This window comes from Gobio gobio (genome assembly GCF_949357685.1).
Source record: "Gobio gobio genome assembly, chromosome: 16".
Classification (NCBI taxonomy): domain Eukaryota; kingdom Metazoa; phylum Chordata; class Actinopteri; order Cypriniformes; family Gobionidae; genus Gobio; species Gobio gobio.
In genome coordinates this window covers 32,885,247-32,903,521 of record NC_137109.1, presented here as the reverse complement: position 1 = coordinate 32,903,521, position 18,275 = coordinate 32,885,247, and the positions used below count along the sequence as shown (strand labels likewise).

The following is an 18,275-nucleotide window of genomic DNA, read 5'->3' as shown; positions in this document are numbered from 1 at the left end:
CTTGAAACATTGATAATAAGACATTATTCTTGAGCACCAAATCAGCATATTAGAACAAAAGTGTATTAATATTTAACAATAGTACTATTTTACTGTATTTGTGATCAAATAAATACAGCATTGATGAACATAGGAGACTTATTTTTTAAAAACAAAAATACACATGTAGGCCTATTAGTCATACTGTAATTTTATGTGCTACGTATTGTGGATTCTATGGGCTGACTTTAGTGTTGTGAAAAAACTGAATTTCCATTTTTGCAGAACTTTTCCTTTGAAACGTGATCTCCAAATCTTACTTGAGCTGCAGTAAGGTCCCAAGTGCATGGGGGGTGCTGTTGGGGTGGTATACAGCAGTGCACTCTGCTTATCCTGCCACAAAATATTCTTAAAACACTAACAGCCATGACTGAGACCACTGAGGAACACAGGCCATTCGCAGCACAGCTGTCCAATGTTTACCTCACCATCCTGGCCCTCTTCTGCTTCAAACTTTTCGTTAGAATTACTCTTAATATACTCACACACTTTTACATCATCAAAGGCAACCGCAAGGAGGCTGCCCGGATTTCAGCCGAGTTCTATGATAATGGTCAAGGGCATGGTAAGTAGAGCGCACGCTTACATCACTGCTCACCACTTGTGTGGATTTCAGTTCCTATTGCCAGCAATTTGCCCTTTATGATGGCCTGCTTACTATGAGGATATATATGGAGCATGGGGGATATTATTATTGCACAATGGTTTTCCTGCAGTGTAGATGTATTTATTCATAATAATTATAATTGCATGTGATAAGGAACACAACAGGGAGTACCATTTTACATTATGGTTAACACTTCAGTTCAAGAAGTATCATTTCTGCATTCCAAAGCACACTCTTAAGATTCATTTTTATTTGCTTTGCATCATAGCAGACTACGATCACATGACCAACAGATCCTAAACATGCAACATCAAGCACGTTGAAGTTCACAAAGTGCATGCAACCAAAGCCCAGGAATGGCTGCCAGGCTGCTGTTTACAGTGTTGTATAAATAGAATTGAGGCCATGCACCCCCTCTCCTTTGACTAGACGAGAAATGCAGTCATCTTCAGTCTATCATGCATTTGTGCAGCCAGATTCTTGTCTGCTAAATTTTGAGTAGTGCAGCCGGGGCCGTATAAACAGCAGTGAGGGCTTTTGGTGTAAACAAGTTGTCTCACAGAGCATCTCAGAAAACTGCTTCTCCAAGTTTAAGATCAGGAAGAGAGGAACAGAGAAGGGGGATAGTCACAGGGGGATTGCTATAGTCTGGCATTTACTAAGCACCTTAAGTAGGGCAACAGAGATAAAAAAACACCAGACAGCCACAGTGACTCTTTTACAGCATTTTTTGAAGAAAATGATATAAGGAGAAAACATTTTCCTGAAGGGACACGAGCGCTGTCAAAGTGGAAGTCTTGCTGAGCTGGTTAACCAGCCAAGGTTGGTGCTTTGATATGTTTCGTGTGTACGTGGACCGAATTACAATATCCTGAGTGCAAAAGTGAGCTGTGTTCTTGAATTAATTGTTCTTGAATGTGAGACTAAAAGAAGGAACTTCGAAAGATACAGATTTTTGAGATGGTCAACAGAGAGTTGGTCCTATTTGTGGTTTGAACCCGAAGGATAGTATTGAGTGAGTGATGAAGGGAGGTGATGATGATGACGTGTGGAATGCATCAGCAGTTATACTGGATATTGACTCAGGTGTGTACTAGCATATCTGCTTTTGTGTATGTGTGTGCAGTGAAAATCTAGGAAAATCCCACTTACATCTGAAAATAAACAGAAAGCAATGTTTTAAATCTAAATAACATTATATTAACATGAAATGTTTATACATAATAATACACACACATACAGTATACAGTATATAATTCCTGTATTTCCTGTTTGGCAAATAACTGTTTTCATTCTCCAGGGTCTTGGGCAGACCGTTCCCCTCTTCATGATGCTGCCAGCCAAGGACGACTGCTGGCCCTGAAGACCCTCATTGCTCAGGTCATTTCTCATTTAAATGACCTTTAGTTCAACTTTTAGATAAGAAATATGTACTTGTATTAATGTGTGTAGTATTTATACCATGTAGTCACATGCACTCTACCGGATTAGTAATGCAATACACATTTGGTTGTAGAGGTGAATGCTGCAATCCATAATGCACCTTAGTGAAAGGGCATTGCTGCCCCCATCTGGAATAAAAGAACCCTGCACATTCAAATGCAATATTCATTTCTCTTAATCTGTCCTCAGGGCCACAGCGTGAATGTGCTGACAATAGACCACATTAGCCCTCTTCATGAGGCGTGCATGGGGAGCCATGTTGCCTGTGCCAGAACCCTGATAGATGCCGGAGCCAACGTTAGTCTCTTCAGGGCTGCTTGGTAACACTTTCATTTCAGAGGTCTTGATTAGCAAAGGCCTAGGCTTCTTTTAGGGAGTTTAGCATATTTGCTGTGTTTGTTTATTTTGTTTAAATGATTATGTATATTTTATTTGATCAATTCAATTTTGGATTCTATAGAAATACAGTAGCTTTTTATTATATTATATATGTTATTTTAACAATTTTACCACAAACAATTTGGCAATATCTTAAATATTATAATAATACTAATATCTTAATTTTTTTTATGTTTGTGTGTTCAGGTAAATGTGACAACTATAGATGGTGTGACTCCATTGTTTCATGCCTGCTCAGCTGGCAGTTTGGCATGTCTAGAGCTGCTCTTGCAGTGTGACGCTAGACCACAGGCCCTGGCTATATACCAGCCTTCACCCATCCATGAGGCAGTCAGCAGGGGTGGGTATAAGATTGACACTAGAGCACCATATTGCTACTCAAATCAAAATTAGGGCTAATTAGGGTACTCAAAGTAGCTGACTTCCTAATAGACTCTTGTAGTTTTTAATATGACATGGTTTTATATGGTCTCATTCAAAAGGTTACAGCAAGTGTGTGGAGGCGCTGGTTGCATGGGGTGTGGATGTGGATTATGAAATCCCTCACATGGGCACCCCTCTCTACAGTGCTTGTCGGTGTAAGGAGTTCATATGTGTCCGCATACTGCTTGATGGAGGTAAACGTGTCAAAATTCACACTACTGACTAGCTGTGCAGACAAGTAAAAAGCAGTTTTATGACAACCTGACAATGTGTAATTCATTTTTCAACTTCAATTTTTCAACCAGTCAGTAATTACAGTTAATGTTCATGAGCCTTAAAGGTGCAGTGTGTACTATTTATGAGGATCTATTGACAGAAATGCAATATAATATGCATAAGTATGTTTTCAGTGGTGTATAAAGACCTTACTTAGTGAACTGTTATGTTTTTAGTACCTTAGAATGAGCCATTTCGATCTATATATACCGGGGTTCCCCTTACAGTGAAGTCACCATTTTGCACTGTCATACAGTTTCTACAGTAGCCCTAAACGGACAAACTGCTCTACAGAGCTGCTCTCTGCTGCAACGACATCTTTGTCCTGTGTTGGCCACTGTAGCTTCTCTTTGTGCTTTGAAAGGGAGGGGTGTGCGGTGGACGGTTGCAACCTCACCGCTAAAAGTTACACAGTGCACCTTTAAGTACATAAAAATAGATTCATTTTGAGATGGACATTGCTGAAAGTAACAGTAAAGTGGAGTTCAGTGAGCAAGTCAGATTGCTTGATTAAGTAACCACTCAGTGTCAGGCTGGTTTAAACCAGTTAATGCGAGTGAAAACAGTTCAAAAAGAATCTGCTCTAAAGAGTCGTTTGTTTTGAATCTTTTTATTTCATCACAGAATGTAAGCTCACATTCGAAATTTATTTCAAACAAAGAAAGATCACCAATGAAATGTTGAAAAACATAATAGATTATAAATAATGATGACAATGTTAAAAAATAATGTGTATACTTATGAGATAAAACTAAAAACTAAATAAGAGGGTTTTTCGTTTATGTTTAAAAAATCTATATTTTCTGCGCCTCTTACTGCCTCTAGGAACATAATGAATACAGCGTTATTAAATGTGGTAACACTTTATTTGTGTCCTTGTTACACGTTACATGTATTTACTATAGTAATAACTGTAAGTTATGTATAATTACATGCACCTAACCCTACAACAAACCTATAGTAAGTACACTTAGTTAATTAAAGGGATAGTTCACCCAAAAATGAAAATTAGCCCATAATTGACCCACCCTCAAGTCATCCTTGGTGTATATGACATTCTTCTTTCAGAGGAATAAAATCGGAGTTAAATTACAAAATTCCAGGCTAATCCAAGCATTAGAATTGGATTAACAGTTGCTCTGTTTTTGAAGTCCATAAAAAGTGCATCTGTCCGTCAAATAACGTGCTCCACGCGGCTCTGGGGTGTTAATTAAAGCCTTCTGAAGCGAATCGATGCGTTTGTGTAAGAAAAATATCCATATTTAAAACTTTATCAAGTAAACTTTCAGCTGACCGCCTTCTGTGGAAAAGTGTTGAATGTTGAAAGTGAAACTCAAGATGCGTACCTGACGCCATGACGAGCCTACCTGGTCGCGTTAGTCTTTCGATCGGCAGGGGAACTTTCAACAATTTTTTCATAAATTGAACACGGAAAGCGGTCGGCTGAAAGTTTACTTGATAAAGTTTTAAATATGGATATTTTTCTTACACAAACGCATCGATTCGCTTCAGAAGGCCTTTATTAACACCCCAGAGCCGCGTGGAGCACGTTATTTGATGGGCAGATGCACTTTTTATGGACTTCAAAAACAGAGCAACTGTTAATCAAATTCTAATGTTTGGATTAGCCTGGAATTTTGTAATTTAACTCTTTTTTATTTTTAAGATTTTATTTGTCTGAAAGAAGAATGTCATATACACCTAGGATGACTTGAGGGTGGGTAAATGATGGGCTAATTTTCATTTTTGGGTGAACTATCACTTTAATATTACTCAGTACTTACATGCATAATTACACTGCAACAAGGACATCTTAAAATAAAGTGTAACTAACCAATCAAATAATTTTACAATTAAATTTGAAAACTAACAGGTAGGGGTTAATGTGATTTCTTCATTGCAGAATGTAAAACTGATATGACTGTGATAGAAATGATACACGAAAATGTATAGGCCTATATGGGTTAACACATTTCTTCCTGTTTATTGTTTTAACTGATATATTGCCTGCTACTAGTTCACACTAAAAGTCAGGCTTAATATTCGGAAAATAACCCTTACTGTACTAATATTTTACTGCATTTTCACCATCACAGGTGCAGATGTGCAGAGAGGCACACATATGGAGACTCCTCTTCATGCAGCAGCCCAGAAAGACTGTGTAAGCATAGTGAAGCTCCTGTTGGAATTTGGGGCAGATGTAAATGCACGCAGCCTGGATTATAAACGGCCCGTAGAGGTTGCTCCTCCAGGGAGCCTTACAGAAGGCTTCTTATTGATTTATGAAGGTGAGTTAAATGTGCAGCAGCATTGTAGGCTCAAAAGTCACTGATGTTTTGTTTTGACTTTTGCATGTTTTACCGCATCAGCTCTTATCAGCTGTGCTCCTTTTGCAGCAACACCCCGTTCTCTACGTCAGCTGTGCCGTCAGCAAATCAGGGAGAGTTTAGGACGTTCCAGACTACATCTTCTACCACATTTGCCCCTCCCAAAAGCTATGAAGAACTTTTTACAATATAGATGATGTCATTATGTTTACCGGCAGTCCATCTTAGTATTGTCATGTAGTTAGACTTTGTATAAATAATCATTTTAAGTCGTTTTTCCATTTAATAATAATCTATGTGGCCTGATTTGAAAAGAATAGGCCTGTGATGTCCTTGATATATAATTACTTAAAGGTCCCATGGCATGAAATTTTCATTTTATGAGGTATTTCAACATTAATATGAGTTCCCCTAGCCTGAATATTGTCCCCAAGTGGATAGAAATGTTGATGGGTGTAAACCGAGTTCTGGCTGTCTTTCTCTGCCTTTGAGAAAATGACAGGCCAGACGAGCCAATCCTGAAGTCTCCTGGTTTGACGTCCAAGCAGGAACGGTTACCTCCCTTTCCTCCGCCCAGAGAATCTGGCACGCCCATGCAAACGCTAGAGAGATCATTGCTTGTGAACAAGTGAATGCTGGCAGTTTCTCAGTGTTTGGATGTACAAATGGAAACAGAAGTCTTTTTTCAGTTCCTTCTGATCTGTGATCATTGATTTCTTATGTGTAGCTAATTATTTATTATTCATGCACACACTGCGGCTTCTCTCTCTCCCGACAGAACGGTGTTTTCTATCTCGTGAGTCAGTGTTTTTGTACGTCCTTTTGTCGCGTCTATCTGTTCTTAAATGTGCATACAGTCGGGAGTTTCTGCTCAACATCAGCAGAGCCACATCTTTAGAGATAAACCTCACACACGTCGAAGCTCGGCCTTCAACATCCCCGACCCCCAGTACTGCATCTGGCCCACAGCGGAGGCACCATAGGCGGCGTGAGATTAAGCAGAAGGGGGGTAAGCGTGAGGGTATCCGGCTAGGCTAGCCAGCTTTCCCCACAATAAACTGGATTATATTCGATTACTGTTGTTGTGTCTTTGTTTGCGCTGTGTAACGTTACTCAATGCGCGTCACTGAAGCTTTTCATATGATTGGAAAATATCTAGAAATAATGCTTTAATCAACACTTACTAACTCGTTCATCTCGCTGTAATGGTACATTGCGTGTGTTACAAAGTTGGTAGAATAATGATGAAGACGGACTCGGCGTGACTGGGACTCGTGTTTATTCAGAACTCTCAGATACAAACACAATAAACTCGCGCTGACAGACAGCGCTCTCACAACTCAGTAGTTAGGCTACTATAAATAACTTTGTTAGCAATCGCCCCGTCTCCGTGATGTCCGGTTCGCGAACGAATCATTCTTTTGAATCGGTTCTTTTAGTGAACCGAACCAGTTCACCAAATCGGACTGAATCGTTCTAAACGGTTGGCGTCTCGAGTCAGCGCTGATCCATAATTTACTAGAGTTACTAACTTTCTGACATGAGTGACAGCCCCTCCGACTAGAAATAAACGAATAACCTGAAGTATATTCTAGTAGCTACAACAGTTCACTGAACTGAGACGTGCTGAGAGAACTGATGAGAAGTGAACTCAGGTCCATCCGTCTCTCTGGCAGCAGCTCGTGCGTCGTAGACCTCGTTAAACCACGCCCCCTCCGCTCATTTAAAATGCAAAGATGTCAGCCAATCACAACAGTGGGCGTTTTTACTGAAGTCTCACAGCAGACACGCCTCTTGAAACAGGACATTCAGCCACAGGGCAAACAGCAGTATAGAAAAAGTGCCTTTTATTTCTAAATTATGACATTTTATGATGTAAAAATCATACCAACAATATAAGTACACCTCAGGAAACACTATAAAATAATAGAAAAATGCCATGCCATGGGACCTTTAAATAACGGTACCCCATCTTGTTTATCTCACTTTAATATTCAAACAAAATACCTCAGCAACTCTTTCCACTTAAAACTATCTGATTCCAATGACTCAGTGTCCCTTTAAAGTCACCATGAAATCAAAATTGGCAGCATGAATTCATGTGCACTTGTAATCTTGAATCAAAATAACTTCCCCTCCCTCTCATAACGGCATCTCTTTTGTGTGTTTACTGGCACAACAGTTGGACAACTTGGGTGCATCTCAATCAGCTCCCTAGCTCGTGAATCAGTATATCGTGTTCACAAATTCAGGCACTGGTAAGAACAGTAAAGGACACTGACTCACTACACATTGGGACACTGATGACTCTATTTCCAACGATGTGACAACGTCCTCATTGTACAACATCACTACTGGTAATTATGAACAACAGAATATCATTCTGACATTATTTTTTTATGTTATTTAAAGTACGTCATGATAAATATTTTGCTTGTTATTGCCTGTGCAACATTTCAGCCGTAAATAAATTATAAATGTTAGCTAGATTATGTTCAGTACCTGTCTAGCGGATGTATGTTTATGCTGACATATAATTAAATAATGGTTTGTATTTTAAAAACATCTGTCACGTTTCATTATGTGTAGCTAGTGAGCAGTCTCACGTTATTTATGTTTTGCACTTTAGAACATATGTTAGTGAGCACAGATGCTCTCTGGTTTTCACGTTGCATTGTGGGACTTTTAGGGAGAGATCAGCTGCATTCGAAATCGCATACGTTCTTGATTAGGTACTTATTTTGAATAAGTAATTACTTCACGATACTAAAAAAGTATGTTCTCTTTATAGTTTGAATATATGTAGAATGAATGTAATCCGGACGTACTACATTCGCCATGTTGTCATTATCATCATGTGATACCAGCGTCAGTTGCGTCGCTTCACTGCCATTTACGAATCCTCTCCTGTGGCCTCGTGGGATAGTAAAGTGTCTATCATGCACTTCAATTCACTTCAGAATCTCATCGGAAGAATTAGGTCATCCGGGTCCTTTTTGCCTACTCGTGAGTACTGTGAATTCGTACATACTTCTTTTGTCACACACTATTTTTCGCCCACTATATTGTAGGAAAGTATGCGATTTCAGATGCAGCCAACAACCGATTCCCTGATCAGTGCCCTGACTACTGAACTAGGGAGCAGATTGAGATGCACCACTTTTAACTCAAAATGAGATTGCAGTAATCAGTAAAAAATTATTATCATAAAATACAAATAATAACCTCCTAAGACCCAGGAAAACTTTTGAATTTAGTATTTTTTCATGTCATTACATTGTTTAGAGCATAAGATTTTTAAATGATCTTTTATTCATATGTTATGCTATGTCCTCGTATGTGGACACCGGGACTCAGTTGTTTAAAAAATAAAATTTACATGTATAGGCAAAAACAATGTCATTTTTTTTTTCATTCACCAATCAATTTTCAGGTTTCAGGATTTTTTTTTTTTTTACCAAACTTGATTCTCAACTATGTTATGAAAGATATAACGGAATAAATTGATATACCATTTTACTTCATGCAACATGTGGCCATACATGGGTTTTTCCATTCTATGCAATGTATACACTGTCTCTAATTTGCATATTAATGTGTTCTTGAAGCAAAATGTAATGAAAAAAAAATAATAATGGGAGTAGTAGTTGGCAACATTTTTAATATTTTATAGGAACTTTGATATTTAATTTATTTCCCTGTTCACTTGTGTCTCCCAAAATGCCTGATAAACGTGTGAAATCAATGCCCTGTTTTGTAACAGAAAGTCATATTTTGATTAGAAACCCTAATATATGTTTCTGAGATGTTGATTTATAACAAAATATTTGAAAATAAGGCAGATTTAAATGATAATTACAAAATATGATCATATTTCCATATGAGTGCTAAATTTGATCTTTCAGTCATTTTTAAAGACCAAGGAGTTGTCCTGGTGAAACCTCAAAACAAATGGTATCTCTGAAAAGCCTGAATGTGCTCTTTACAGGACATCTAGACTTAAAACTGTGACATGTAAGGTGTCAGAGAAATTCACTAAAATATAATGGCATTGTACGAGGACAGTGGCACCCAGGAGGTTAAGCCACAGCCATTCTTTGGTGCCGAACAAATTAAACCTGTGCAAAGAATCATGGGAGTAAAGTGTCCATCCGTTCAAAATTCTTCATTACAAAGCCCCTTTTGAACACTTTGGTTTGAAACGACCCATCAATATGGCTGCAATGATCGTATGACTGTCTCCTAAGTGCCCTTCAGAGATGGATTTATCACGTTTAGAAATTGGGACACAGCCCAATGCTCTACTACAGTTTATGATCTACCAGCAGGTGGCAGCACTTCAACTTCAGCGCGTGCGCTTGTTTCCATGCAACTGTAAACAATGAAACCGAGGTCGGTGTTCTCTTCCTCAAACAAATGTAAGGCTGCTCAACGTTTCTGTCGTTACCCATACTTAGAAATGGCCTATTCACAGTCGCCTAAGAAGGCTGGTATACCACGAGAAGTTTTGAAATGGCTGCAAAGTCTTGACTTAACGTTTTTTCCAAAAAACGTGCGCAGGTGAGTAGAAAAGATAACAGCATCTCTGCAGTCCCACAAGCCATTTAGTGGATCACAATATATCTTGTTTAAAATCTTAAATATGGTATATCGCTAGTAAATTTACAATTCTAGTCAAGAAGCCAAGTTCTATTTAGCTGTTTAGTCAACTCCCTGCTATTTTGAGTAAAATGTTAGTATAACACTTGGTTTTATAAAAAAAAAAAAAAATTGGATCAAAAATAAGATTTCAAAAACCAAAAATAAACAAAATTGTTTTTCCATTAAGGATTAAATGTGCTATACACGTGCCTTGCTCTCTTTTTTTGACCAAAGAGATTTTTCCAATGGATACCTTGTGGCGGAAATATTTTCCTGGTATTTCCCAGGGGATTTTCCTATGCACTCCTATGACAATGGGACTTCCTTGCCTGCCAAACAATCAAACTGGTCCCAGATTGAGAAAGTGAGTCTGATACCCTGCAGAAATGATCACCAAGTGACATTAAAACAATTGTTCATTTAATTTAGTTAAATATGTATATTGTGCTTTGGCCTTTTCTTTTTAAAATGTACCAGTTTAATAAAGATGTGGTTTTGGTTGTTTGAAAGTTTCTTGTGAAGCAAAACATCAGTGTGATGAAGGAGATCATAGATGGTACAATCCACTGTAAACCTGGAGCTGCAGAGCTTCTTGTGCAGGAGATGTACACCATTCTGACCAACAGAAGGTGAGCTTTCCCATTTACTTTCTTTGTGCATTTTCATTTCCCATCAGAAAATGTAAACCAAATGTTAGCCAAATAGCATTTTTGTCAAAACTCATATTTAGTTTTTCTCCATTCTGGTATATAAAGCTCACTTCTCATGATACAATCAATTTCCGATGGATAAAATTCAAAATTCAGTTTGAATGAAAGAGAGGAGCTTGATAATGTAGACACTTAATGAGTAATATAACTATGCAAATTGGTTTCATAATGAGTCCCATATGCTTCAAAGGCTAAAGACTAATTCATGTCACACATTGTCTTCGTTTGGCTTGTTTTATGCTTCCTGTAGGACCCAAACCATCCAGAAGGTGGAGCAAGGCTTCACAGACAAGGCTTATCAAGACCAGCTGCCCATGGTGGCTCGTTCCACAGCCTCAGTGGCCATAAAGAGCAACTTGAGTCTCAGTGAGGTTATAGCTGAACCAAACATCATCACCAACCAGTGCAAGGTCCTTGCAATCATACACAGGCACATAGAACAGAGAAAAGAGGAGAGAACCCAAGACCCAAGTGAGTAACACTCATTGAATAATTTCTGTTTGCCTTAAAGGAACACGCCACTTTAGCTTATTCACCGTATCATAAAAACGCTTCATTTTCCATCTGTCTTAGTACACGATGTAACTATACACCACAACATGTAAATAGGAAGATGTTGGCGATATTTTGTCACTTATTGAGCAGTAGGCTAGCTGGAGCCGTTTACCTCCAGTCTTTGTGCTAAGCTAGGCTAGCAGTGGGTGCGTCACACAGCGTTATAGCACGCACGGAGACGAGAATGGTATGTATGGACTTATCTAACTCTGGGGGATACGGTGAATAAGCTAAAGTCCCAAAAAGTTGGCGTGTTCCTTTAAGATGTGTGTCATGTGGAAGGATGTGTTATTGTAGAGTCATATTTTCAGTAAAAAGTACATTGATCTCTCCCCCCTTGTTCTTCTTGATAGAACGATTCAATATTAAGCCCACTCTTGGAGAACAGGCTGTCAGATTGCCTCCAGTGTTAGCCCACCAGAGAGAGCCAAACCTGCAGATGAACACCAGTCAAGCAGCTTGTTAAGTGTCTGGCCCTACATTCCCACCAAAAGACATACGTAAGCCAGCAGTCTATAAATACTCAATTTAAAAGTTTTGTTTTTTCACAGAGTCACAAGCAGTGTTACGGTGCATTCACATTCACACGGGGCGTCAGCGTTGACGCTTGAAGGTGGGCGTGGCTGAAGCTTGGCACTGATGCGACTGTCATAGGGACAACAGCAAATCACATTACTTGCCGCGTCTGGTCTATGGTTGCATGAACGCAATTGGCTAGCGTCTGCTCTAGGGTATTTGCATAGGGCGATCTGATTGGATGACGCCTGCGTTGGCGCTTGAAAAGTTCAGAAATCTTCAACTTCTGCCGCTTGCAACGCAAGTGAAGCGACGTGACGGAACCAAGCGGCAACCTTTCAACAGTTTCTCTTGAAGCCATTAAACTGCATCTTGAATTACTTAAACTGCAATTTATCGACTGGCTGCTAGAGACAGGCTCCAGAAGGGAGCAGAATATCATTGAGCTCCATGTTAAAATACCCAACTTTACAGCAAAAAATAACATGTTTACAGCCTGGTACAAATTGTGGTTTTGGTCTATACGGCTAATTTTGCCCTTCATGATAACTGAGGAGGGTGAATTTTTTTATAACTCATTCGTTTACGTTATATAAAGCCTTAAAGTTCTGCATAATTAAGGGCATGGCCACTTTGACTGACAGGTTGATAGCCATTTATCTGCTGTCTGTTAGTCATCGGGTCACCTCAGCTCCGCTCACATCCCGCCTTTTTGCCCATTTTCTGTTATCTGGGAGTGACGCGCTGCCAAAATGGCAACGGCCAGCTCGACCCTACTTTACGCTTCAAAACTGCTCTTCAGAATCCTATTGGTGACGTCACGGACACTATGTCCATATTTTTGTACAGTATATGGATGGAACCCACAATTCAGTTCAGCAACGCATGACATCACCCATTCAAAGTACATGAGAAGCGTTAACGCTGACGCCCCGTGTGAATGCAGCGCGAGGTAATCTATTCGAAAATTGTAGCTAGCAGTTAGTGAATATCTAGAGATTAGCTAAAATAAGGAGTTCTACCCTTTAGAGTACTAGTAAAGTAGCTAGTTATACTATAAGCTACAAGGCAAGATAAGAGCGTTTTGCTTACCCATTTGATTAATTGAAAAGAAACGACTCCAAAAGGTCATTGATTTACACATAGGTCATTAGTTATGATTTAAAACAGGCAGTTTTAAAATACAGGACTTGATTGCTGAAATACTGTGTGAGAAAATGTGATGTTATAGAGAGTGTCAATGTTATGACACTAAAATAGCTTCTCTGTTGAACAGTTAAGGCCAGATTTACTAAACAGAGCAAATTAGTGTTAGAACGCAATTCACAAACACAGATGGGAGTGGAAAGTTCTGCGCGTGATCTACTGGCGACACTCAAATTAAAGAACACAGATGCAGCCGTTGTTTGCGTAATAACCAACGCAATCAACCAAGAACTGCGCAAATTAGTGTCTGGTTTAAGATTTTGGGATGGTAAATAATGGCGCAAATACCAGTAAATTGACAAGCGCAGGTCATAGTAAATCGTGTTGCGTGATTCATTTAAAGGTGTCATGAACTGGCTTTTTTAAAAAAAAATTATACTGTTATCTGGGGTCAACTTATGACGTTCACGTGGTTTTTACATTCAAAAACATCTAAATGAATAAGTAAGGCTATTTTCTGCCTTGGTTTTGAGGCTCTCTGAAAAACGCTCGGTTTTGATGGGCGTGCCGCACTGAAGAGTTGGAAGTTAAAGGTCCCATGGCATGGCATTTTTCTATTATTTTATAGTGTTTCCTGAGGTGTACTTATATTGTTAGTATGATTTTTACATCATAAAATGTCATAATTTAGAAATAAAAGGCATTTTTTCTATACTGCTGTTTGCCCTGTGGCTGACTGCCCTGCTTCAAGAGGCGTGTCTGCTGTGAGACTTCAGGAAAAACGCCCACTGTTGTGATTGGCTGACATCTTTGCATTTTAAATGAGCGGAGGGGGCGTGGTTTAATGAGGCACGAGCAGGCACGAGTCTGCCAGAGACAGATGGACCTGTGTTCACTTCACATCAGTTCTCTCAGCATGTCTCAGTTCAGGGTGAACTGTTGTAGTTACTAGAATATACTTCAGGTTATTAGTTTATTTCTAGGCAGAGGGACTGTCACTCATGTCAGAAAGTTAGTAAATTATGGATCAGCGCTGACTCGAGACGCGAACCGTTTAGAACGATTCAGTCCGATTTGGTGAACTGGTTCGGTTCACTAAAAAGAACCGATTCAAAAGAATGATTCGTTCGCGAACAGGACATCACGGAGACGGAGCGATTGCTAACAAAGTTATTTATAGTAACTACTGAGTTATGAGAGCGTTGTCTGTCAGCGCGAGTTTATTGTGTTTGTATCTGAGAGTTCTGAATAAACACGAGTCCCAGTCACACCGAGTCCTCTTCATCATTATTCTACCAACTTTGTAACACATGCAATGTACCATTACAGCGAGATGAACGAGTTAGTAAGTTTGATTAAAGCATTATTTCTAGATATGTTCCAATCATATGAATAGCGTCAGTGATGCGCATTGAGTAACTTACACAGCGCAAACAAAGACACAACAGCAGTAATCGAATGTAATCCAGTTTATTGTGGGGAAAGCTGGCTAGCCTAGCCCAGATACCCTCACGCTTACCCCCCTTCTGCTTAATCTCACGCCGCGTTTGGTGCCTCCGCTGTGGGCCAGATGCAGTACTGGGGGTCGGGGATGTTGAAGGCCGAGCTTCGGCGTGTGTGAGGTTTATCTCTAAAGATGTGACTGCTGATGTTAAACAGAAAAGACTGTATGCACATTTTAGAACAGATAGACGCGACGAGGACGTACAAAACACTGACTCACAAGATAGAAAACACGAAAACACCGTTCTGTCAGGAGAGAGAGAAGCCGCAGCGTGTGCACGAATAATAAATAATTAGCTACACATCAGAAATCAATGATCACAGATCAGAAGGAACTGAAGAAAGACTTCTGTTTTCATTTGTACATCCAAACACTGAGAAACTGCCAGTTCACTCGTTCACAAGTAACGTTAATGATCTCTCGAGTGTTTGCATGGGTGTGCCAGATTCTCTGGGCGGAGGAAAGGGAGGAAACCGTTCCTGCTTGGACGTCAAACCAGGAGGCTTCAGGATTGGCTAGTCTGGCCTGTCATTTTCTCAAAGGCAGAGAGAGACAGCCAGAACTCGGGTTTACACCGATCAACATTTCTATCCACTTGGGGACAATATTCAGGCTAGGGGAACTCATATTAATGTTGAAATACCTCATAAAATGAAAATTTCATGCCATGGGACCTTTAACACCCACGGCTAGGATTGCATAAGATTTGCATATTTAATGAGCTTCAGCTCCCCTCAGTACATGTGGGGATTGTTTTGAAAGCGTCTGGGGAAACGCTCACAGGACTCACGAAATGCCTTTATCAAACAAACACAATGATTCATCTCTCATCCACCCGCGATTGATTGGAACAATATTTTTGTATTACTTGGCTCGCCCGATCGATGAATAACTGCGACCCGTACACACACACACACACACGCGCGCGCGCAAGAAAGGAATGTTATTTCACTATTTAAGATAGCCTGTTGGCAGGCCGGTGATACGTTTTGGTAGCCCGTCTGAAAAACACATAGGGACGTTGGCCTTTGCGAGCACTGGCGTTACAAGTCCGAATCTGATCACGAATGAATCAATTACACCTTCTCCAGCCTGTGCCAGCGTGCTAAGGTACGTAATCAACAGATATCAAACGATCTGTAACAATGCAATACTAACACATATAAAAAACATGTTTTACTCACAAAAGTGTGTTGCACCGTTCCTGTCGGATATAGAAGGCACAGCATTGTGTTTTAATCTCAATATGTCTGCAAATCTAGTCTCGACCTATATTTTGTTTACAATCGATTCTGCAGTGAAATGAAGCGAACAAACGCGCAATGTCTCACGCATGTGTGAGCTGGAACTGGCATGTTTATTGCTCGGCAGTGCGACCCGTTTAGCTCCACGAGTCGGTGGGCGGGCTTGAGGCGGTGCTTCTGCATTCTATGACGTGAGTGATCGACATATTCTGAGATCTCTCGTTTTCTGAGCCTGGTGTCAATAAAAGCTTTTCTTTGACTAACAAGGAAGTTTTCAGCTCTGAAACTTACAGGATATTCTTATAACACTATTAACTTTTATATATCAAAGGCTCAAGGGAAAGTTGATTTCTCAATTCATCACCCCTTTAAATACTCTCCTCCCATACATTTTGCACCTGAAAGGGAAACTCCTGCAAATGCATATGCAATAAGGCCAGCCGCAAAAATAACCCTGTCCACGCCTTTTCAATGCAAATTTTTCACTGCGTGTCTTTAGTAAATCCTGACAGTAGTTTTTTAACACAAAAAGGGTTTGCGCTGACGCAAGCTGTTAATAAATCTGGCCCATAGTCTCTAATGCTTTAAAATATTTCTATGGAGGAATGTCATTATACTAATGTATAAATAATTGATTACTGCTAGCAGCACTACTGCCCAACAGTGTTTCTATTGTTAACTAAAACATGAAAAATTATTTTAATGAACTGAAATAACTATTAGATAAAAACGTAAAAATTAGAAATGTTGTTACTAACTGAAATAAAATGTACTAAAACCAAAAATTGGTTACACTTTAATTTAAGGTGATGTAGTTACAGTACTTATTCCATATTTTGAGTTATATTAATTAAGTATGTGTACTTAGAGTTATGGTTAGGGTTTGGTTTAGGGTTAGTTACTTGTAATTATGCATCATTTACTGTTATTACTATAGTAAGTACATGCAGTAACTTGTAACTGTCACCTTAAATTAAAGTGTTACTGAAAAATGAAGTGAAATTTTTTTTTTACATGATAAATACACATAAAAAATCACTAAAATGAGAACTGAAAATATAAAGATACAAGCTAATTAATAAATACAGTATATAATAATAATAATAATATACACTTGTGACCAGCATTGGGCAGCAGTGTTATTTTAGTAGTATCAACTTTTAACTATATTGTATTTAGGGAATGTTTGTGTTTATGTGCAGGTTCAGTGGCATCTGGATTCAGAAGCAAATGCTTCGCAGATATTGGAGGCAAATTATGAGGCTGATTGAGGTAGATGTCCAACGAAGCTCTTCAAAGCACATTCAAAATGAGGACCTACAAATTTGAGCACACAATTAATTCTCATAATAAAAACATGCATACACATCAGTGTGTAGGCTGCTTTTGTTGTCAATGTTTGGACAGAAAACATCTATAAAAAAATCCATGTTTGCCATGTTTTGGTTTTATTGGCTTGTTCAGATTGGCATTGGATTTGAATTTTCTACATTGGAATAGCTTCACTATACGGGTCAACAAATCCATCTCTGTTGTGATTTACTCATAAATATTCAAAGTGCTTCAAAGTTTTCATATTTTTCAGAAGAACTAATGTTCATTAAGTTGTTAAAGGAATAGTTCAAACAATTATTATTATTTTTTTCAATTTCATTGATTCATAAACAACAACAAAAAATTCTCTAGAAGGCAAAAGTAGTACATATAAAAATATATAATTCATATATCAGAATATCTGAGATTGTTAACCCCAGTTGCTCCAAAAGGACCATAAAAGTCGGCATAAATTGTCAGTTATATACAGATGAGATAAGAGAAACACTTTCATCCATAGATCTTATTCATGCTTTTGCTAATTCAGACCTAATATATCATGATATTTGAACAATTTTCTTTCCTCCTCCTCATGTCAGGTTTCTATGGTTATTCTCTGTGAGTAGGCAGTGACAGTGAGTAACAGGAAACAATAATATAGCACATAAGTGGTATGAACTTTTTTGGTACATTTATGTTTTTTGTCTTTGGCACTTTGGAGAGTTGGGTCTTCTCTTTCTGTATGAAAAAGCAGTTTGGCCATATCTTTAGTGTTCCATGGAAGTTGTATAGGAATGTATAGGTTTGGAGTGTCATTTGAGCACACTGTCTGGAGCTAGTCTCATACAATTAAACAAGCATGAGGTTTGATTGTCTCTTTAAAAAAAGCATCAATTCAACGTTTATCAGTTAACCCCAGCAGCTCTCAGGCCTGTTGTTGCATCTCTGTTATCTCTGTATTGAGAGGGCTCTGTTTTCTTTGAAAGACACGGCATGTTCTCTTCCCCGCTTCACCCAAGGCCCACTGAAAATTAGACATTCATTTAGCAAACTCACTGTGAGACAGGCAGGTTTTCGGCAAGTTGCCCGGGTGCCTGTTTACCCCCTCTGTTTCTCTCCCCCTTGTACACA

General features: G+C 39.0%; 2 protein-coding genes across 5 annotated transcripts; both read left to right on the top strand.

The window, feature by feature from the left end:
• Window positions 1-390: 390 nt before the first annotated feature.
• On the top strand, window positions 391-10,263 carry asb5a (ankyrin repeat and SOCS box containing 5a; the record flags this gene model as incomplete). 4 transcript variants are annotated; one of them, XM_079838628.1, is made up of 8 exons in its annotated part: window positions 1,063-1,468; window positions 1,651-1,732; window positions 1,947-2,026; window positions 2,279-2,386; window positions 2,675-2,828; window positions 2,971-3,105; window positions 5,284-5,475; window positions 5,584-10,263. In XM_079838628.1, the coding sequence occupies 7 exons, from the start codon at window positions 1,669-1,671 to the stop codon at window positions 5,709-5,711; spliced, it is 861 nt and encodes a 286-aa protein (XP_079694754.1). In that variant the 3' UTR covers window positions 5,712-10,263. The 4 variants fall into 4 exon arrangements, with proteins under 4 accessions (XP_079694751.1, XP_079694752.1, XP_079694754.1 ...); XM_079838625.1 differs by lacking the exons at window positions 1,063-1,468; window positions 1,651-1,732 and adding an exon at window positions 391-604; XM_079838626.1 differs by lacking the exons at window positions 1,063-1,468; window positions 1,651-1,732 and adding an exon at window positions 406-604 and having other exon boundaries at window positions 7,697-10,263.
• On the top strand, window positions 9,974-18,012 carry spata4 (spermatogenesis associated 4; the record flags this gene model as incomplete). The annotated part of the gene is made up of 6 exons (XM_079838629.1): window positions 9,974-10,074; window positions 10,390-10,519; window positions 10,666-10,784; window positions 11,116-11,336; window positions 11,774-11,920; window positions 17,033-18,012. 5 exons carry the CDS (start codon window positions 9,974-9,976, stop codon window positions 11,884-11,886), a joined length of 684 nt encoding a protein of 227 aa, XP_079694755.1. The 3' UTR covers window positions 11,887-11,920; window positions 17,033-18,012.
• Between the last annotated feature and the right edge of the window lie 263 nt (window positions 18,013-18,275).